Below are 15576 nucleotides of genomic sequence, written 5' to 3'. Positions count from 1 at the left end.
TCCTAGTCCAGTGTGCCTGTAGCCGTGGCGGAGGGAGGTTGTTCGTTCCTGGCCGAGCCGCAGCCCCTCCCGGTGGTTCCCTATTGACACTCCCCTTCCTCCCCCTGTCTCCTCCGCGACTTGAAGATCACCACAGGAAGAAAGAGCAAAGACATTGAGAGTTTTTCGCTAAGTGACGGAATTACGTTGGAAGAGAGAGATGAGTTTTAAAGTTTTTTTGTGGTTTCCAAATACAAATATGTGGCGGATGACCGAGAGGAATTTAGGGGGAAAGTAGAAAGGTTTATGATCTCTTTGGCCTGGAAGGGAGGCGAGGCAGCGTAGTAGGTATTGCTACACTAGAGGCACTGCAATGTGGGCTTTGTATCGATCTCGTAGCAAGTTCCGTCATGACCTGACTTGAGCTACAAATGGAAAACACGAAAGCTGCAGGATCTGATCTTTTTCATACCTACTTTTCGACTTAACTTGTCTTTACCTGAATGACTTCTGACTACACATCATTTTACTGAATGCATTGGATTGATCAGTCGAAGTGACAGACAGCACTGCACGATGGTCCGGGGGGCGAGGAGGCGTCACCAAGCTGCAGGTGGGACCTCACGGGAAACAGCGGTAGAATTCTCACGGGCACACAGGCCGCGTTGCGCGAGTTATGTCGTGAATTACCTGAAGGCAGACGAGTGACTGGTGAGGGTCACGACACACCTGCAAAACAGACTAATAAAACACAAATGGAACACTCGCACGCCGTCTTACTCCACCTACACATGCCACCACGCCGCCACGGTATGTAGGTCGTAACTCCTGCGCGCCCCGACGCCCTCACACCACCCGCAGCTGCCTCCGAGGGGGGCAATGGAACAACACAGCCTGATCCGCCATGAGGACGCGGTCAGTGCAGCTGGTGACGTCCTGGTGGGTGGTGTGCGTGTGGGCCGCCGTCAGCCTCGCCACAGGGCTGGTCAGCGTGGTGGCCGTCTTGCAGCCTGCCTGGTATGTGCGGTACTCGCAAATCCACGCCCAGGATGTGCAGGGCGTGGCCTTCCAGGTGAGTGGCACACTAACTCATGCTCTTCGCAGCCTCGTCACGGTTCGCCTTTTCTCGTTTAATAGTCACAACAGCTGCATTGAAAGAAACGGATAGTAAATAGAAGTTGACGCCTCAAGTTTGTGTACAGCTTCACTGTTGATGTAAACTCAATAGTGTTAGTTTAATGTCCTTTCCAGCTACACCGTACTGTATCACACGAAACATAGCAAGATAACACGAACTAATGTCATTCTTATCTCTCTTATCCTTTAAGCACAGCAGCAGAAAAAATATCTTCGTCATAAGCTTTATATCATCTAATAATACTTACTTAATAATCCTAAATAGTATTGTTCAGCTAATAAGACTTAGCAACTGTCGCTTCCGCCTGCATGCAACTATATCTCAGTCCTTCTATCACTTAATCTTTTGTCTCTCACACCCAAAGTCCTCAAAGCCCTCCATCTATTGTTCCTCGCTCAGGTGATGGTGTCCTCCGTGGGGCCCTTAGGGTTCTGTCGCCTGGAAGGAGTCAAGCAGGTGACCGTAGCCGAGGAAGACAGACGCCGTGTCGACATCGGGCCCCCCACAGCCTCTGTATCCAATACGCCGCCAACACTCCCAACACTCAGCACCTCACCACTCCAGCCCTCCACTACAGCTGCCACCGAGCAGCCGCTGGAAACACCGCGCCTGGAGCCATCCACTCCTCCACCGCCCACGGACGTTACGAGGGACCCACTGACCCAGGAGGTGTCCCCGCCCACCACACTATTCCCTGAGACGGATCCCTCGCCGCCCGCAAGCCAGGGTGTGGGCAGCAGCTCCGGTGTCGCCGCTAATGGAGGGAGCCCATTAGAAGCGATGAACGCGACCACCGTCACGGCTGCCAATAACAGTGATGCCGCCGAGACAAACACGTCGGATGAAATTCTTCTCACAACAGCGGAAAGTTTCAGCGGTGACAGTCACTCGGAGGCCGAACACAAAAACTTTAAAACAAAAGAATCCAAAAGCACCACTGAAATTCCTGAAACGCCCAAAGAGGAAAACAACGCGCTGGGAATTGAAGTAGCTAACCCCAGTGCAGGGGAGGAGCAGGAGGGCAGTGGTGGTGGTGGTGATAGTAGAGGTGGTGGTGGTGGTGGTGAGAGTAAAGGTGGTGGTGGTGGTGGTGGTGGTGGTGGTGGTGTCGGTGGTGGTGTTCTCGGTGGTGGTGGTGGTGGTGTTGGTACTGGTGGTGGTGGTGGCAGGCGCGGCAGGAAGGGGGGAGGAAGAATTGCACGGCCTGGCACTCACGGTGGTGCCAGGGGGGCTGTAGGCCGAGGGAACACCACTGCAGTCACTAGAGGCAGGAGGAAGAAGGGCAAGCATAGAAGAAGGAAGAAAAAGTACAACAGGAAACGACCAAAACTAGAAGGAGGAAGGACCCCCGGCAGGAGTCGCAGGCCACCCAGACCAGACCTCCCTCTGCACCACCTGCTGCGCTCCAGTCTGCAGGACCGCCACGCCCCAATGGCCAGCCCCCTGCACCATTTCCCGCGCCAAGAGGCACTCACTAGTACAGGTAAGGGCCTCACCAACCCGGGGACTACATACTGAATTGTCCTGACTTCTTAACTCTCACGAAGCAATTACCAGCAATATGTGAAGCTTCTCTAAGCATCTATAAGAACATTAAAGGTGAAAAAGAATAGGTTTTGCAATTTATCCCCAGTTCAAAGATTGGATGAGGCTGTAGAACAAGTAAAGGTGTCTTAGAGTGATTGTTCATGAGGGGAAAGATGGATCAGGAGGCAGGCAACGGGTTCGTCTCTAGAAAATCTTTTTTTAAGGATGTTTTCATGATTACGGTGATAGTTGAAAGAGTCCTATTATTTCAACAAGTGTTTCAGGGTGATTCAGTGATGGTAATGATAGTTTAGCATAGTGTTTACGCCTTCAACGGGAAAACATCAAGGAAAGCTCTGTGGTGGGTGAAAATAGTCCTTAATGTCAGAATATAAAGTTTGAAAAATTTATGCTTCGATGAAAAAGTCAAGTATAAATTAAGATGATTATATGAAATACATACACACACACACACACACACACACACACACACACACACACACACACACACACACACACACACACACACACACACACGTAAACATTTCAAGCTAATAATTTTTTCATACCTTTTTTTTTTCTATGCATTTTATTTGAATAGCATGCATTCTTTTTGTTCTTATTTTACCGCGCACGCGCATACATTTGATATTTCATTTGCTTTGTAAATTTTTGACTACTATTTATTACAAGAGCGATAAGATAACAGGATTACAACATGATAAAATTTTCCTTCTTTTATATATATTCTTCAATACATATGATACCATTCTCACTACTATGAAGGACTCTCTCTCTCTCTCTCTCTCTCTCTCTCTCTCTCTCTCTCTCTCTCTCTCTCTCTCTCTCTCTCTCTCTCTCTCTCTCTACAGCTTCACAATTACTTGGTTTTGTATTTCCACATAGCATTTTAATTTTCACATACACTTTTCCTTCTCCTCTTCTCTCCTTTTTATCTTTTCCTACTTTCTCCCACCATTCCGTACCCATCTTCCTCTTCCCATCTTTATCCTCGTTGCCTCTCTTCCCTTTCATCCGCTGCGCCGCGTCATTATTTGTTTGTTTGTTCTGCTTCCCCCCTTTTTTTAATGGATGTTATTTGTTTATTCGTTTATCTATTTATTTACTTATTTATCTATTCATTCATTTATTTACTTATATATTTATGTACATCGATGAAACCTAGCGGGTAAAATGTATGAATGAAAATGTATGAGTTCATGGTCGAGGTGTGTCTGTGTGTGTGTGTGTGTGTGTGTGTGTGTGTGTGTGTGTGTGTGTGTGTGTGTGTGTGTGTGTGTGTGGGCGCGGCGGAGCGTGTGAATGGACCTAACCAACGCAATTTATACATGAGAAAACACACGCGCGCACACACACACACACACACACACACACACACACACACACACACACACACACACACACACACACACACGTAACACAATTCCAACCTTTGAGAAATAAAATGAAAAAAAAAAAAAAGCAACAAACGCAAGAATCACACAAAGGTAAAAAAAAAAAACCCACTAAATAACAACACGCAAAACAAAAACAAAAAAAGCAACACAAAAAAAAAAAAAAACTAAAAACCTGCCGAAAAAAAAATAAAAAAAAATCACCAGACAAGAAGTTAAAAGTGGAAAACCAAATCACACACACACAAAAAGAAAAGAAAAAAATCACACCTCACGCAACTTAATAATTTCTGACGCTCGCTGTTCAAGAGGTCCAGCGTCTTGCCGATGTTAGGAAGTTACTCAGTTCGTCCCTGAATGGAGCTATTGATTCTAAGAGTGGGTGACCTTGACAGCAGGCAAGGCAGGGGAGCTACAGTGGAGGTAATGACAGATGAGCGGAATGCGTGATAACAGAGAGAGAGAGAGAGAGAGAGAGAGAGAGAGAGAGAGAGAGAGAGAGAGAGAGAGAGAGAGAGAGAGAGAGAGAGAGAGAGAGAGAGAGAGAGAGAGAGAGAGAGAGAGAGGTGGTGGTGGAGGAGAGAGATTGCCTGTGCTCTCACAAATTCGAGTAATGAAAAGGGAAAAATATCTGCACGTGAATCCGGGAGAGAGAGAGAGAGAGAGAGAGAGAGAGAGAGAGAGAGAGAGAGAGAGAGAGAGAGAGAGAGAGAGAGAGAGAGAGAGAGAGAGAGAGAGAGAGAGAGAGAGAGAGAGAGAGAGAGAGAGAGAGAGAGAGAGAGAGAGAGAGAGAGAGAGAGAGAGAGAGAGAGAGAGAGAGAGAGAGAGAGAGAGAGAGAGAGAGAGAGAGAGAGAATTTTCACACATACTATCTCACGAGTCATAAGGAAAGCTTCAATAATATACGTAGCAATTTTATCGTCTTTCCTACACACACACACACACACACACACACACACACACACACACGGCCCGGTAGCTCAGTGGTTAGAGCGCTGGCTTCACAAGCCAGAGGACCGGGGTTCGATTCCCCGGCCGGATGGAGATATTTGGGTGTGTCTCCTTTCACGTGTAGCCCCTGTTCACCTAGCAGTGAGTAGGCACGGGATGTAAATCGAGGAGTTGTGACCTTGTTGTCCCGGTGTGTGGTGTGTGCCTGGTCTCAGGCCTATCCCAATAATGAGCTCTGAGCTCGTTCCGTAGGGTAACGTCTGGCTGTCTCGTCAGAGACTGCAGCAGATCAAACAAACAGTGAATTACATATCATAAGGAAAGTGTAAATAATATACATAGAAATCTTATCGTCCTTCCTACACACACACACACACACACACACACACACACACACACACACACACACACACACACACACACACACACACACACATATCATAAGGAAAGTGTAAATAATATACATAGAAATCTTATCGTCCTTCCTACACACACACACACACACACACACACACACACACACACACACACACACACACACACACACACATATCATAAGGAAAGTGTAAATAATATACATAGCCCGGTAGCTCAGTGATTAGAGCGCTGGCTTCACAAGCCAGAGGACCAGGGTTCCATTCCCTGGCCGGGTGGAGATATTTGGGTGTGTTTCCTTTCACGTGCAGCCCCTGTTCACCTAGCAGTGAGTAGGTACGGGATGTAAATCGAGGAGTTGTGACCTTGTTGTCCCGGTGTGGTGTGTGATGTGTGCCTGGTCTCAGGCCTATCCCAAGATCGGAAATAATGAGCTCTGAGCTCGTTCCGTAGGGTAACGTCTGGCTGTCTCGTCAGAGACTGCAGCAGATCAAACAGTGAAACACACACACACACACACTGAACAAACCTACTCAATATAAATTTTCTCCTTTTATTTCTTCCCTCTCTTCCACAGACTATCGCCCTCGCCAGCCTATTTTATCCTGCTCTGGCGTGGGTGGGGGCGTGGGTTCAGGCTCCTCTGCAGTGTGGGCGTTGGTGGGCGTGCTGTACGGCGTGGCTGGGGTGGTGCAGGCCGTAGTGGGCGTGGCGTCCCTAGCCATGCATCTCCCACACGCACACTCCCGCAGGTTCACTCTCGCGGCCTGGCTTGGCAACGCTCAAGTGGTTATTGGTAAGTGGTGATAGTGGTGGTGGTGGTGGTGGTGGTGGTGGTGGTGGTGGTGGTGGTAGTATTGGTGGATGTGGTGGTGTGATTAATCTTTGTTGTTATATTTTAGGTTAGTTTTTTTTCACGTCAGGGTTTCTGGAAAAGGTTCGAGAGAGAGAGAGAGAGAGAGAGAGAGAGAGAGAGAGAGAGAGAGAGAGAGAGAGAGAGAGAGAGAGAGAGAGAGAGAGAGAGAGAGAGAGAGAGAGAGAGAGAGAGAGAGAGAGAGAGAGAGAGAGAGAGAGAGAGAGAGAGAGAGAGAGAGAGAGAGAGAGAGACGCGATCTCAGTATTCCTAAATTCCATATTTTCCAAAAAACTTGGTTAAATTTATTGATATCTATCTATATTTTTCGTTTATCCTTGTTGCATTTATTACTGCCGTTACTACTACTATTGCTATTACTACTACAACAACAACAACAACAACAACAACAAAACAACAACTACTACTACTACTACTACTACTACTACTACTACTACTACTACTACTATTACTACTATTACTATTACTATTACTACTACTACTGCTACTACTACTACTACTACTACTACTGATACTACTTCTACTACTACTACTACTATACTACTATTACTACTACTGTTCCTGCTGCTGCTGCTGCTGCTGGTACTACTACTACTACTATAAAAATACCAACATAACATTTCATCACTTATCTTGTTGCTCAATCATCTTTATCAGCCGTATACATGCCATTCTAAGAAAAGATAAAACAAGGATAACAAAGATATTGGGCAAAAGAAATTCCACTTTTTTATCAACAAGGACAAAGTTGCGAGGCGGGTTCACAACAAGAAAAAAACACAAGTACTTTGAAATGTTTTGTGCTTCAGTCCAGTATGTATTCAAATGTTCAATCTGAATGGTTTCAAAAGGCTCATGTAGAATATAAGGGCTCATTAATTCTTCAGGGGTTTCTTCACACTGGTTTCTGAGTGACATTTAGGCTGTTCTCGAAAGGCTTGCTGATAGATTTTGGAAAGGTTCATTTATTTTTTTTTCTCAAGGGCTCGTCTAGGTTATTGATGTAATCGCCTTTGTTAATATGCTATTCTGCTTCTTATCCAAATCATGATAGGAAACTCGATAAACCCTAATAACTTGCGCTGTACTGGTTAAATTCCCTCTAGAATCACGATATCGTTCCAAAAATCTATACTGACTTCCGCTAGAGCCTATCAAATTATCAACAGAGTAATAGAAACACCTGTAAAATGCTCAGTAAATCCTTCATGAGCCTTTTAATAATCGAGATGATGTGCTGAAAACTTTTAGAATGTGGCACAAATACATTTCCATAGCATTTGGTTAGTACATTGTATTCTCCATCTGACTATATAAGATAATTTTGAAGTGCTCTAATTGAAAGTAGGTGCCGTCAATACAGTGAATTAGAACCGTAGTTTTTGGAATCTCTTATCGGCCAAGATTGTGAAATGCAATGTTCTCTCTCTCTCTCTCTCTCTCTCTCTCTCTCTCTCTCTCTCTCTCTCTCTCTCTCTCACACATGAAGATATAATCAGTCAGGTTCTATTGAGTGTTTTCCGTATTGATAATGCAGAATTTTTGTTAAACTGTTATCAGAATCTTGAAATAAAATCACTGGAAAACCTTTGGTAATTCCACAAAAGTCTGTTGAAAGTTGTCGAGATGGGAGAACCCGTACCATTGTAATGCATTCGATGGAGGCATACCGTGTGTCCTGTTTGTTCGTTTTACCGCTAGATGGAGGCTGATATTCTGTAAACCATCTGTCTGCACCTCGACTACTTTCAAATATGTTCTGGTTGAAGAGACACGGGTTTTAAGCGTGTTTTTCTTGTGATTTGATAACAGATTAACAAGATTTCTACATTATGAACAGGAGAAATAGTCTTGAAGTCTCAGCTAATCGTCTCCGTGGCCTTAGAAAATAGTTATGGAAAGAGAGAGAGAGAGAGAGAGAGAGAGAGAGAGAGAGAGAGAGAGAGAGAGAGAGAGAGAGAGAGAGAGAGAGAGAGAGAGAGAGAGAGAGAGAGAGAGAGAGAGAGAGAGAGAGAGAGAGAGAGAGAGAGAGAGAGAGAGAGAGAGAGAGAGAGAGAGAGAGAGAGAGAGAGAGAGAGAGAGCAAAGAGTTATCAGAATCCGGACCGTACACTCACTCTCACTCATCTCTCCTTACACGCCCGTCTAGGAAATTTTCTCAAACTCGTCCCTATGTCCGATCACTACTTCTATATATCCCTGTGTTTATGTTATTTCAAATTACTCTAACAGCCATGTATTGCGGGAGGATGAGGATAGAGGAGGTAGGTTACTGCGGAGAACGCACAGAATTGGCTGCCCTTGATTTCGACTCCCAAACGGTGGATGGAAAATTTTTCGGTTCGCCTGTACATACCTAAACAATTTCCACAGGATGCACCCTTGGTTGTACGTTGAATAATCTGCAACACTTGCGTCATGTGATTTAGGGTCTCAGGGGGAAGTCTGATCCGATAAGGCCTTACTGAATTTACTGCGTCATAACTCTGTAACATATCATAGGCCACGTGCGTAAGGGAGGACGCTAAGCACAAGGGAAACGGTTACTTAATTCAATTCTTACCAGATTCTGAGTGGATATAACTTGGTCTGATTATAATGTGCTTCGTTGCTTTCCTATTGCTTCTAGGATTATAATCTTATTAAAGTGTTTCAGTGTCTTATCTCGAATAGCCTTCAGCCATCTCTAGTGCAAATTATTAACGGTTTCAAGGTTTTCATAATCTTATTAATACTATGATAAAGTTTCATCCAACAGTAAGAAGAAAACATTATCCATAGGTACTCGACTAAGCACACTCGCGACAATCGTGAATGTTTCAGGATATCGGAATACGTCCCCTTCGTCCACACCGCAGCACTGAACGCGAACACAGTGGTCTTTTTTTTTTTTTTATACCATGTGGGCTTTTCACGGGAATTTATGGGCTAAAGGGGATACTTTTTAGGGTACCTCCTATCTTAAAGCCCACCCGCTAGGAAACCGTTGCCCCGAGTGAGGAAGCCCAACCTACACTCAGACCGTGGACAGGATTCGAACCCGTGCGCTTGGAGACCTCTAGGATCCCAAAGCACGCATGGTTCTACTGTACCACGGCGGCCCCCTTTATCGTGATTCTGAGAAGTGAGTGAAAGAGCAGGTTGCTGACGTCACTCTGAGGTGTTATCTGAATCAGCTACACTGATCTCAATAATAACTGATACTGCTTTACTTTCTACTCACGTGTATCACAATTAGTACTGTTTCTTTCTCTTATCCTTTACTTCTTTTAATTTTTGATGATGTATTTCAGTTTTACATTTTCCTTAAATTCTGTACCTCTCCCATGCGTGCCCCTTCCCTCTGTTTTCCTGTAACCTTGTCTCCCACGCTCCCTTTCCTGTCTCCCTCAGTCATGTCCCAGGGCGTGGCTCTCGTCCTCTTCCCGCTTGGGCTCGGATCACCGCTGGCAAGAGGTGAGTGTGGCGGCTCCTCCTCCGTCTACTGGCCAGGAGAGTGTACATTTGGATGGTCATACATGCTCGGAGTTGTGGCCACTACCCTCGCCGCTTACTGCCCTTGCCTGGCACGACTCACAGTCTTCAGGAAATACGACTACAAGGAGTGGGACAGCATCAATTTCTTTTGATGGACGCGTGTCGTGTTGGATCAGATAACCTTGTAATCGTGAGGGCGTGGTGACGAGTGACGCTGACACCGGTGAACAGGAATGCTGTGGTGACGGTGATCAAGTCTGGCTTTTGAACACTTAAGGCCAAAGGGGTGATCAGTTGCGTTCTGGCGATGTTCTTTGCTTTCTTTAATGGTACACTGTTGAATTTTCATTCTAACCATGAAAATAGTCCAGGAAACTCTACGAATTCCCACTAACGCCTTAAAAGTAGTGGAAATAAGCGGGCGGTGGAGGATATGGAGTTAAGATGTGAGTGAGTTGATACCCGTACACTGCCACACTCGTTTGCAAAGCTAATAAGCGGAAGTGATATTTTTATCTTCGTTGATAAAAATCTCACTCGAGTTTCATTCTTGTCAAAAGACAGATAATTACTCAATACATATGAAAAAAGAATATATATATATATATATATATATATATATATATATATATATATATATATATATATATATATATATATATATATATATATATATATATATATATATATATATATATATATATATATATATATATATATATATATATATATAAGCTTCTACATGTACGAAAGAATATGGAAAAAAAATTACATTAAATAATGTACTGGAAGATAGTAACTGGCAACTCGACATAGGCGTCGCCCCTAGAACATCGTGATTGGCTACTAACTGGATAGTGAAGGGTTTATCATAGTGTACAGGAACGTGAACGGTTTTTTGTTCTCTTAAAAACTGCGCTATACAAACCTTGCTGAGTCTTACAGAAATTATGAATGTTCACTGAGAGCGACACACGAGTTTCTGGTGCCCTGCAAATGCCAGTACGTTGCCAGACTGAACAATCTATCGGTAACACGGCACATCAATAGCAAGGCAGTGTAAGGTGTAAGGGCTAATAAGACACCTATAATTCCCACAGTGATATGAGCGAGGTGGCATGATGGGCGTCCACAGTGATATGAGCAAGGCAGCAGATATGGGGTAATGCGTCACACAAAGCAGAAAACCTGAAGGCGAGAGAAAAATATAGATAAAGAAAAGTAAACATGCGATTGCAGGAACTATGTGTCATGAGTGTAAGGCTGAAAGGTTTAGATACAGATACAGAGGCAGAAATAAAGGGGAAATTGTGTTCACTTACTACTCCCCTCACTACTGCAGAGGCTGAAATAAAGGAGAATTTGTGTTCACTGACTACTCCCCTCACTACTACAGAGGCTGAAATAAAGAGGAATTTGTGTTCACTGACTACTCCCCTCACTACTACAGAGGCTGAAAAAAAGGGGAATTTGTGTTCACTTACTACTCCCCTCACTACTGCAGAGGCTGAAAAAAAGGGGAATTTGTGTTCACTTACTACTCCCCTCACTACTACAGAGGCTGAAATAAAGGGGAATTTGTGTTCACTTACTACTCCCCTCACTACTGCAGAGGCTGGAAAAAAAGGGAATGTGTCACTTACTACTGTTCCCAACCAGTGCAGGAGTGACGTTAACGACATACCCACAAAGAAGAGGAATACTGAACACATTACATTTCTTTTTCGTAACAAGTGGAAAAGGAAAGAAACATGTATAGAAGAATGCCACCTCAGGATTCCTACAAGTCAGTTCCAGGAGAGGGCTTTGCTTCTTCCAGACCACTGTTACTCACCACTTGGCCTAACCACTTCAACTGACCACTGCTATTTATAATGTTACGCTAATCATGTAGTCAACCGTACGTAGCTTAAGGAACATGATATCAAACCAGTGTCTGTACCCCAGCAAAAAGGGAACCATCTAATGTTGATCATACTACTTAAATACTTGACTTATAAAACAATACACCCCCCATGAAAAAAAGGGTTTTCTTTGACCTCTTCTACGTATGTAAACCATCTAAAGCCATTAAGACGGAAGAAAATAGTAGAAGAAATATAAAAACAAGCTTATCCCAGGAACCACATCTCTCCCGTGACTTTTTTTTCAATGTATAAGCTATTGGAACCACATAAGCTGCGGAAAATTCAAGAACCAGAAAAAAAATAAGAGCCCAGGAAAATAAAAAAAATAAATATAATAAAAAGTATACTTCTTCAACAAAACTATACATTAATTCATACACAAAAAATTCCAAATAAACTCTTGCCAGGAATTGCTTTTCACGAGTTCTTAAATAAATAAACACTAGAAAACAAGAGACGTAAAGACAATAGGCGAAGGTGAACGCTATTTACCCGAAACAATAATGGAACTAATTTTCAAAAGACAACAGAAGAAAAAAAAGAGTAAATTCCATTATTTAATTCTTTCCCTCCCTCACACTTTCCCACTTTACCCACAAAATGTTTCAATATACATTCAACCCCTTCAATACCATGACGTGTTTTCATATTCACTCTGCTTACTATTTGGTGATTTTATACAGCTTCAGAAACTTACGTGGGGGGATTAAAATAGTGAAGACTCTTGCCATTAATCTTCTAACCTCTACAGACGCTTCCTAATGTAAATAAATGGTCTTAATCGTACACAAATCTCAAGGTAAAAATGAGTCTTAGTACTGAAGGGGTTAATATCTAAAAAAAGACTCTAAACCTTACGTGTTGGTTCCTTTACTGAATTCTATGGGAGGAAGCAAGTATACTATTCTTACGCATCTTATGTTTCCACTGTTACTGTTCTTAATAAATGAAGGAAGTAAAGAGTGAAAGACCGATACACAGGAAAGGAGCACGAGGAAAGTAATGCTGCAGAAAGAAGGTTACAGTGGAAGGTAGACCGATTCTTATTATATGAGGGAAATAAAAAGAGAAGGAAGATTTTGCAGTTGAAGGGAATGCAGATCTTATGAATACAAGAAGGAAAGAAGAAAGAGCGTCACTGTGGAAAGGACTGCGAGGGAAGTAAAGAGAAGTAAAGACCTGGAAAGAAATTTACAGTAGACGCAATTTCTATCAAGATGAGGGGACTTACGACGGAGGAGGAACGTTACAGTGGAAGAGAGTGCGAACTTTTCTCAATTTTTGCCCGTCATTGTAGAGTATATAGAAGCGATGTCTCATTAGAGTCTTGAGGAGGAAGTGCCTCAGTCTTAGATAAGTAGAGAGGAACTTCCGAATCCAATTAAGGTGCCGACTACCTGAGGCCCCCCCCAACACACACACACACACACACACACACACACACACACACACACACACACACACACACACACGAGGGAAGCTCTTCATAGACGTAAGAGAGTTCCTGTGATATAACACGTTCTTTTTTTCGTCTTTTTTTACATATAGGGGTGAAAGGAGTATTGATTAGAACAGTAGGTAATGATACATCTACTTATACCTTCCCTCCCTTTCCTCCTCGCTTACTTTACTCTGCTTTCATCCTCCCTCTCTTGCTTTTATACTCTACTCTAATCTTTCCTTCCTTTTCTTCTTTACTTATTTTTTTCTATTAATTTTTCCTTTTCCTCGTCTTCCTCTTCCTCTTTTCTTTATAATCGTGTTCCTCCATCACTATTTATGGAGAGAGAGAGAGAGAGAGAGAGAGAGAGAGAGAGAGAGAGAGAGAGAGAGAGAGAGAGAGAGAGAGAGAGAGAGAGAGAGAGAGAGAGAGAGAGAGAGAGAGAGAGAGAGAGAGAGAGAGAGAGAGAGAGAGAGAGAGAGAGAGAGAGAGAGAGAGAGAGAGAGAGAGAGCACATTATGAAAGCCACTTGACCATTGATTCTTCCTCCTGCCATTGTCTCTGCCAGGATTCTGAAATTTGTCTTACATGAAGGACCCTCACGCACTCACGCACACACTCACGCACACACGCACACACACACACACACACACACACACACACACACACACACACACACACAGATCTAAAGCTAATAGTTTTTTTAATACATTTTTTTCATTTTTTAAGCATTTTATTTCAATAGTATACATTTTTTCCCCCTTTCTTGAGCTCCATTTATATTTTTTCTTCTTTTTCCGGTATTCCATTTTTGTATCTTTTATATAATCTTTTTGGAACATTTACTTTTTCCTTTTATGTTTTTTTTTTTTTCAGTAAATGTTCCATCAATATTTCTCCTGTATTTTCTTTCTATATTTTCTTTTGGTTTTTTTCTTCGTAGTTCCTTATTTCTTGCGTAATCATATTTTCATACCTTTCAATTTTTTTTTTTTTCATTTTCTGCCTTTTACTCTTTTCTTTTTCTTTTTTACCAGCTTTTCCCATCATTGCATTTTTTTTTCTTTGCTTCTTTTCATCCAATCTTTTTTTTTATTTCCTTTGTTCCTCTCAGTATCTTTTATTCCCTTTCATTTATCTCATTATTCACCGTTATCCTCTTCACCACTTTTTTTTTTTTGTCTACTTCACTTTTTATCTTCCTTTTTCATCCTTTAATATAACTTTTTTTTACCATTTATCCATTTCTTTTCATCTATTACAATTCTCAATTCCTTTTCTTCCTCTTAATAGGCCTTTGTATTATTTTTTTTTTCCTTTTTCCAGTGTTCTAAATGCCCTCTGAATTTTCATTGGAATCGTCAATTAATAGAATCATTAAAACTTTGCCTTTGCTGATACACGTGGCGCTCTTTTCAAGGAAGTTCTTTGTATTCTTGACAAACACAAGCTTTTTTTTTTTTCCTTTTCATCAGCTGGAGTGATCCGTACTCTCTCTCTCTCTCTCTCTCTCTCTCTCTCTCTCTCTCTCTCTCTCTCTCGCCCCAGTGAAAGGAAACAATACAAGACCAGACTACGCCACACAGCCGTCCCTCGCCACCAGCCCCAGTCTCTCCCTCTCTGATTTCACGAGGTATCGACCCGCCGCCAGAAGCCGTAACGCACCGTAACGTAATCACGGTTCAGGTGAGGCGGGCTCAGGTGAGGCAGCACCCTCGGCACCTCGCCAGCGACAGGTTTACTGGGCGTCACATCATCACACGCCGCTGCGCCAATTATCCGCCGTGGGAAGTCTTCGATACCTCAGTGCATTATTAGTGAACGCTTGTGGTTTGGAGTCTAGTCTTGTCAGGGAGTAGAGGAGCTGTTTATTTTTTTTTCTATTAATTACTTCATTATTTCTATTTCTTTTTACATTTTTTGTTTATCTATATCTTTTTTTTATTTTTATCATTTATCTCCACGTGTTATGGAGATAAGCTACACAATAGACAAGATCACTCAACTTGCTACGCACAAAGACAAAGCGTCACACTGTCGAGTTGTACTATGTAACCTGAAGCTTTATTACACTCCTTCGTTACGTACTTGTTGCCTGTACCTTTTGTTTGCAAGGCTTCATATAACTCTGAATACGTTTGTTTATAATGCAGTGTGTTGTATTAAGTCGGAAATTAATATTCGTAGTGGGAAAGAACTTGGTCAATTTATTTCTGGAAGTGTTCTAATATTTCTTTCACAAATCGTACGAGGAAGAGGGAGAGAGAAAAAAAGCAGGTAAAAATTCCAAAAATTTACTGTACTTAATTTCACTGTGTCTTGTTTTTTTTCCCCCTTCAGTGTGACGTTCCCTGCTAATAAATCACCTGTCGAAAGTCGTAAGGATCGTGCCAGGTGAGGAGATAGGAATGCAGGAAGGGCAGCTACATGTAAACATACGAAGCAAATGTGGCAAACCTGACTCAGTGCTGCGCCTCACTATACCAGAGAAGA

General features: G+C 42.8%; 1 protein-coding gene across 1 annotated transcript; it reads left to right on the top strand.

Moving 5' to 3' along the window:
• Nucleotides 1–10319, top strand: LOC123508923. Its single transcript, XM_045262959.1, has 4 exons — nucleotides 1–1051; nucleotides 1517–2600; nucleotides 5963–6181; nucleotides 9652–10319. Exons 1-4 carry the CDS (start codon nucleotides 884–886, stop codon nucleotides 9885–9887), a joined length of 1707 nt encoding a protein of 568 aa, XP_045118894.1. The 5' UTR covers nucleotides 1–883; the 3' UTR covers nucleotides 9888–10319.
• Nucleotides 10320–15576: the final 5257 nt, after the last annotated feature.

Source organism: Portunus trituberculatus, chromosome 25 (genome assembly GCF_017591435.1).
Source record: "Portunus trituberculatus isolate SZX2019 chromosome 25, ASM1759143v1, whole genome shotgun sequence".
In the NCBI taxonomy this organism is placed as follows: Eukaryota; Metazoa; Arthropoda; class Malacostraca; order Decapoda; family Portunidae; genus Portunus; species Portunus trituberculatus.
The sequence above is the reverse complement of the archived record's forward strand: the minus strand, read 5'-3'. Positions and strand labels throughout refer to the sequence as shown.

Coding starts and splice junctions, on each gene's coding strand:
- LOC123508923 (XM_045262959.1), top strand. CDS start 884: ATGAGGACGCGGTCAGTGCAGCTGGTGACGTCCTGGTGGGTGGTGTGC. Junction 1,052..1,516: donor TGCAGGGCGTGGCCTTCCAG/GTGAGTGGCACA, acceptor TTCCTCGCTCAG/GTGATGGTGTCCTCCGTGGG. Junction 6,182..9,651: donor CAACGCTCAAGTGGTTATTG/GTAAGTGGTGAT, acceptor TGTCTCCCTCAG/TCATGTCCCAGGGCGTGGCT.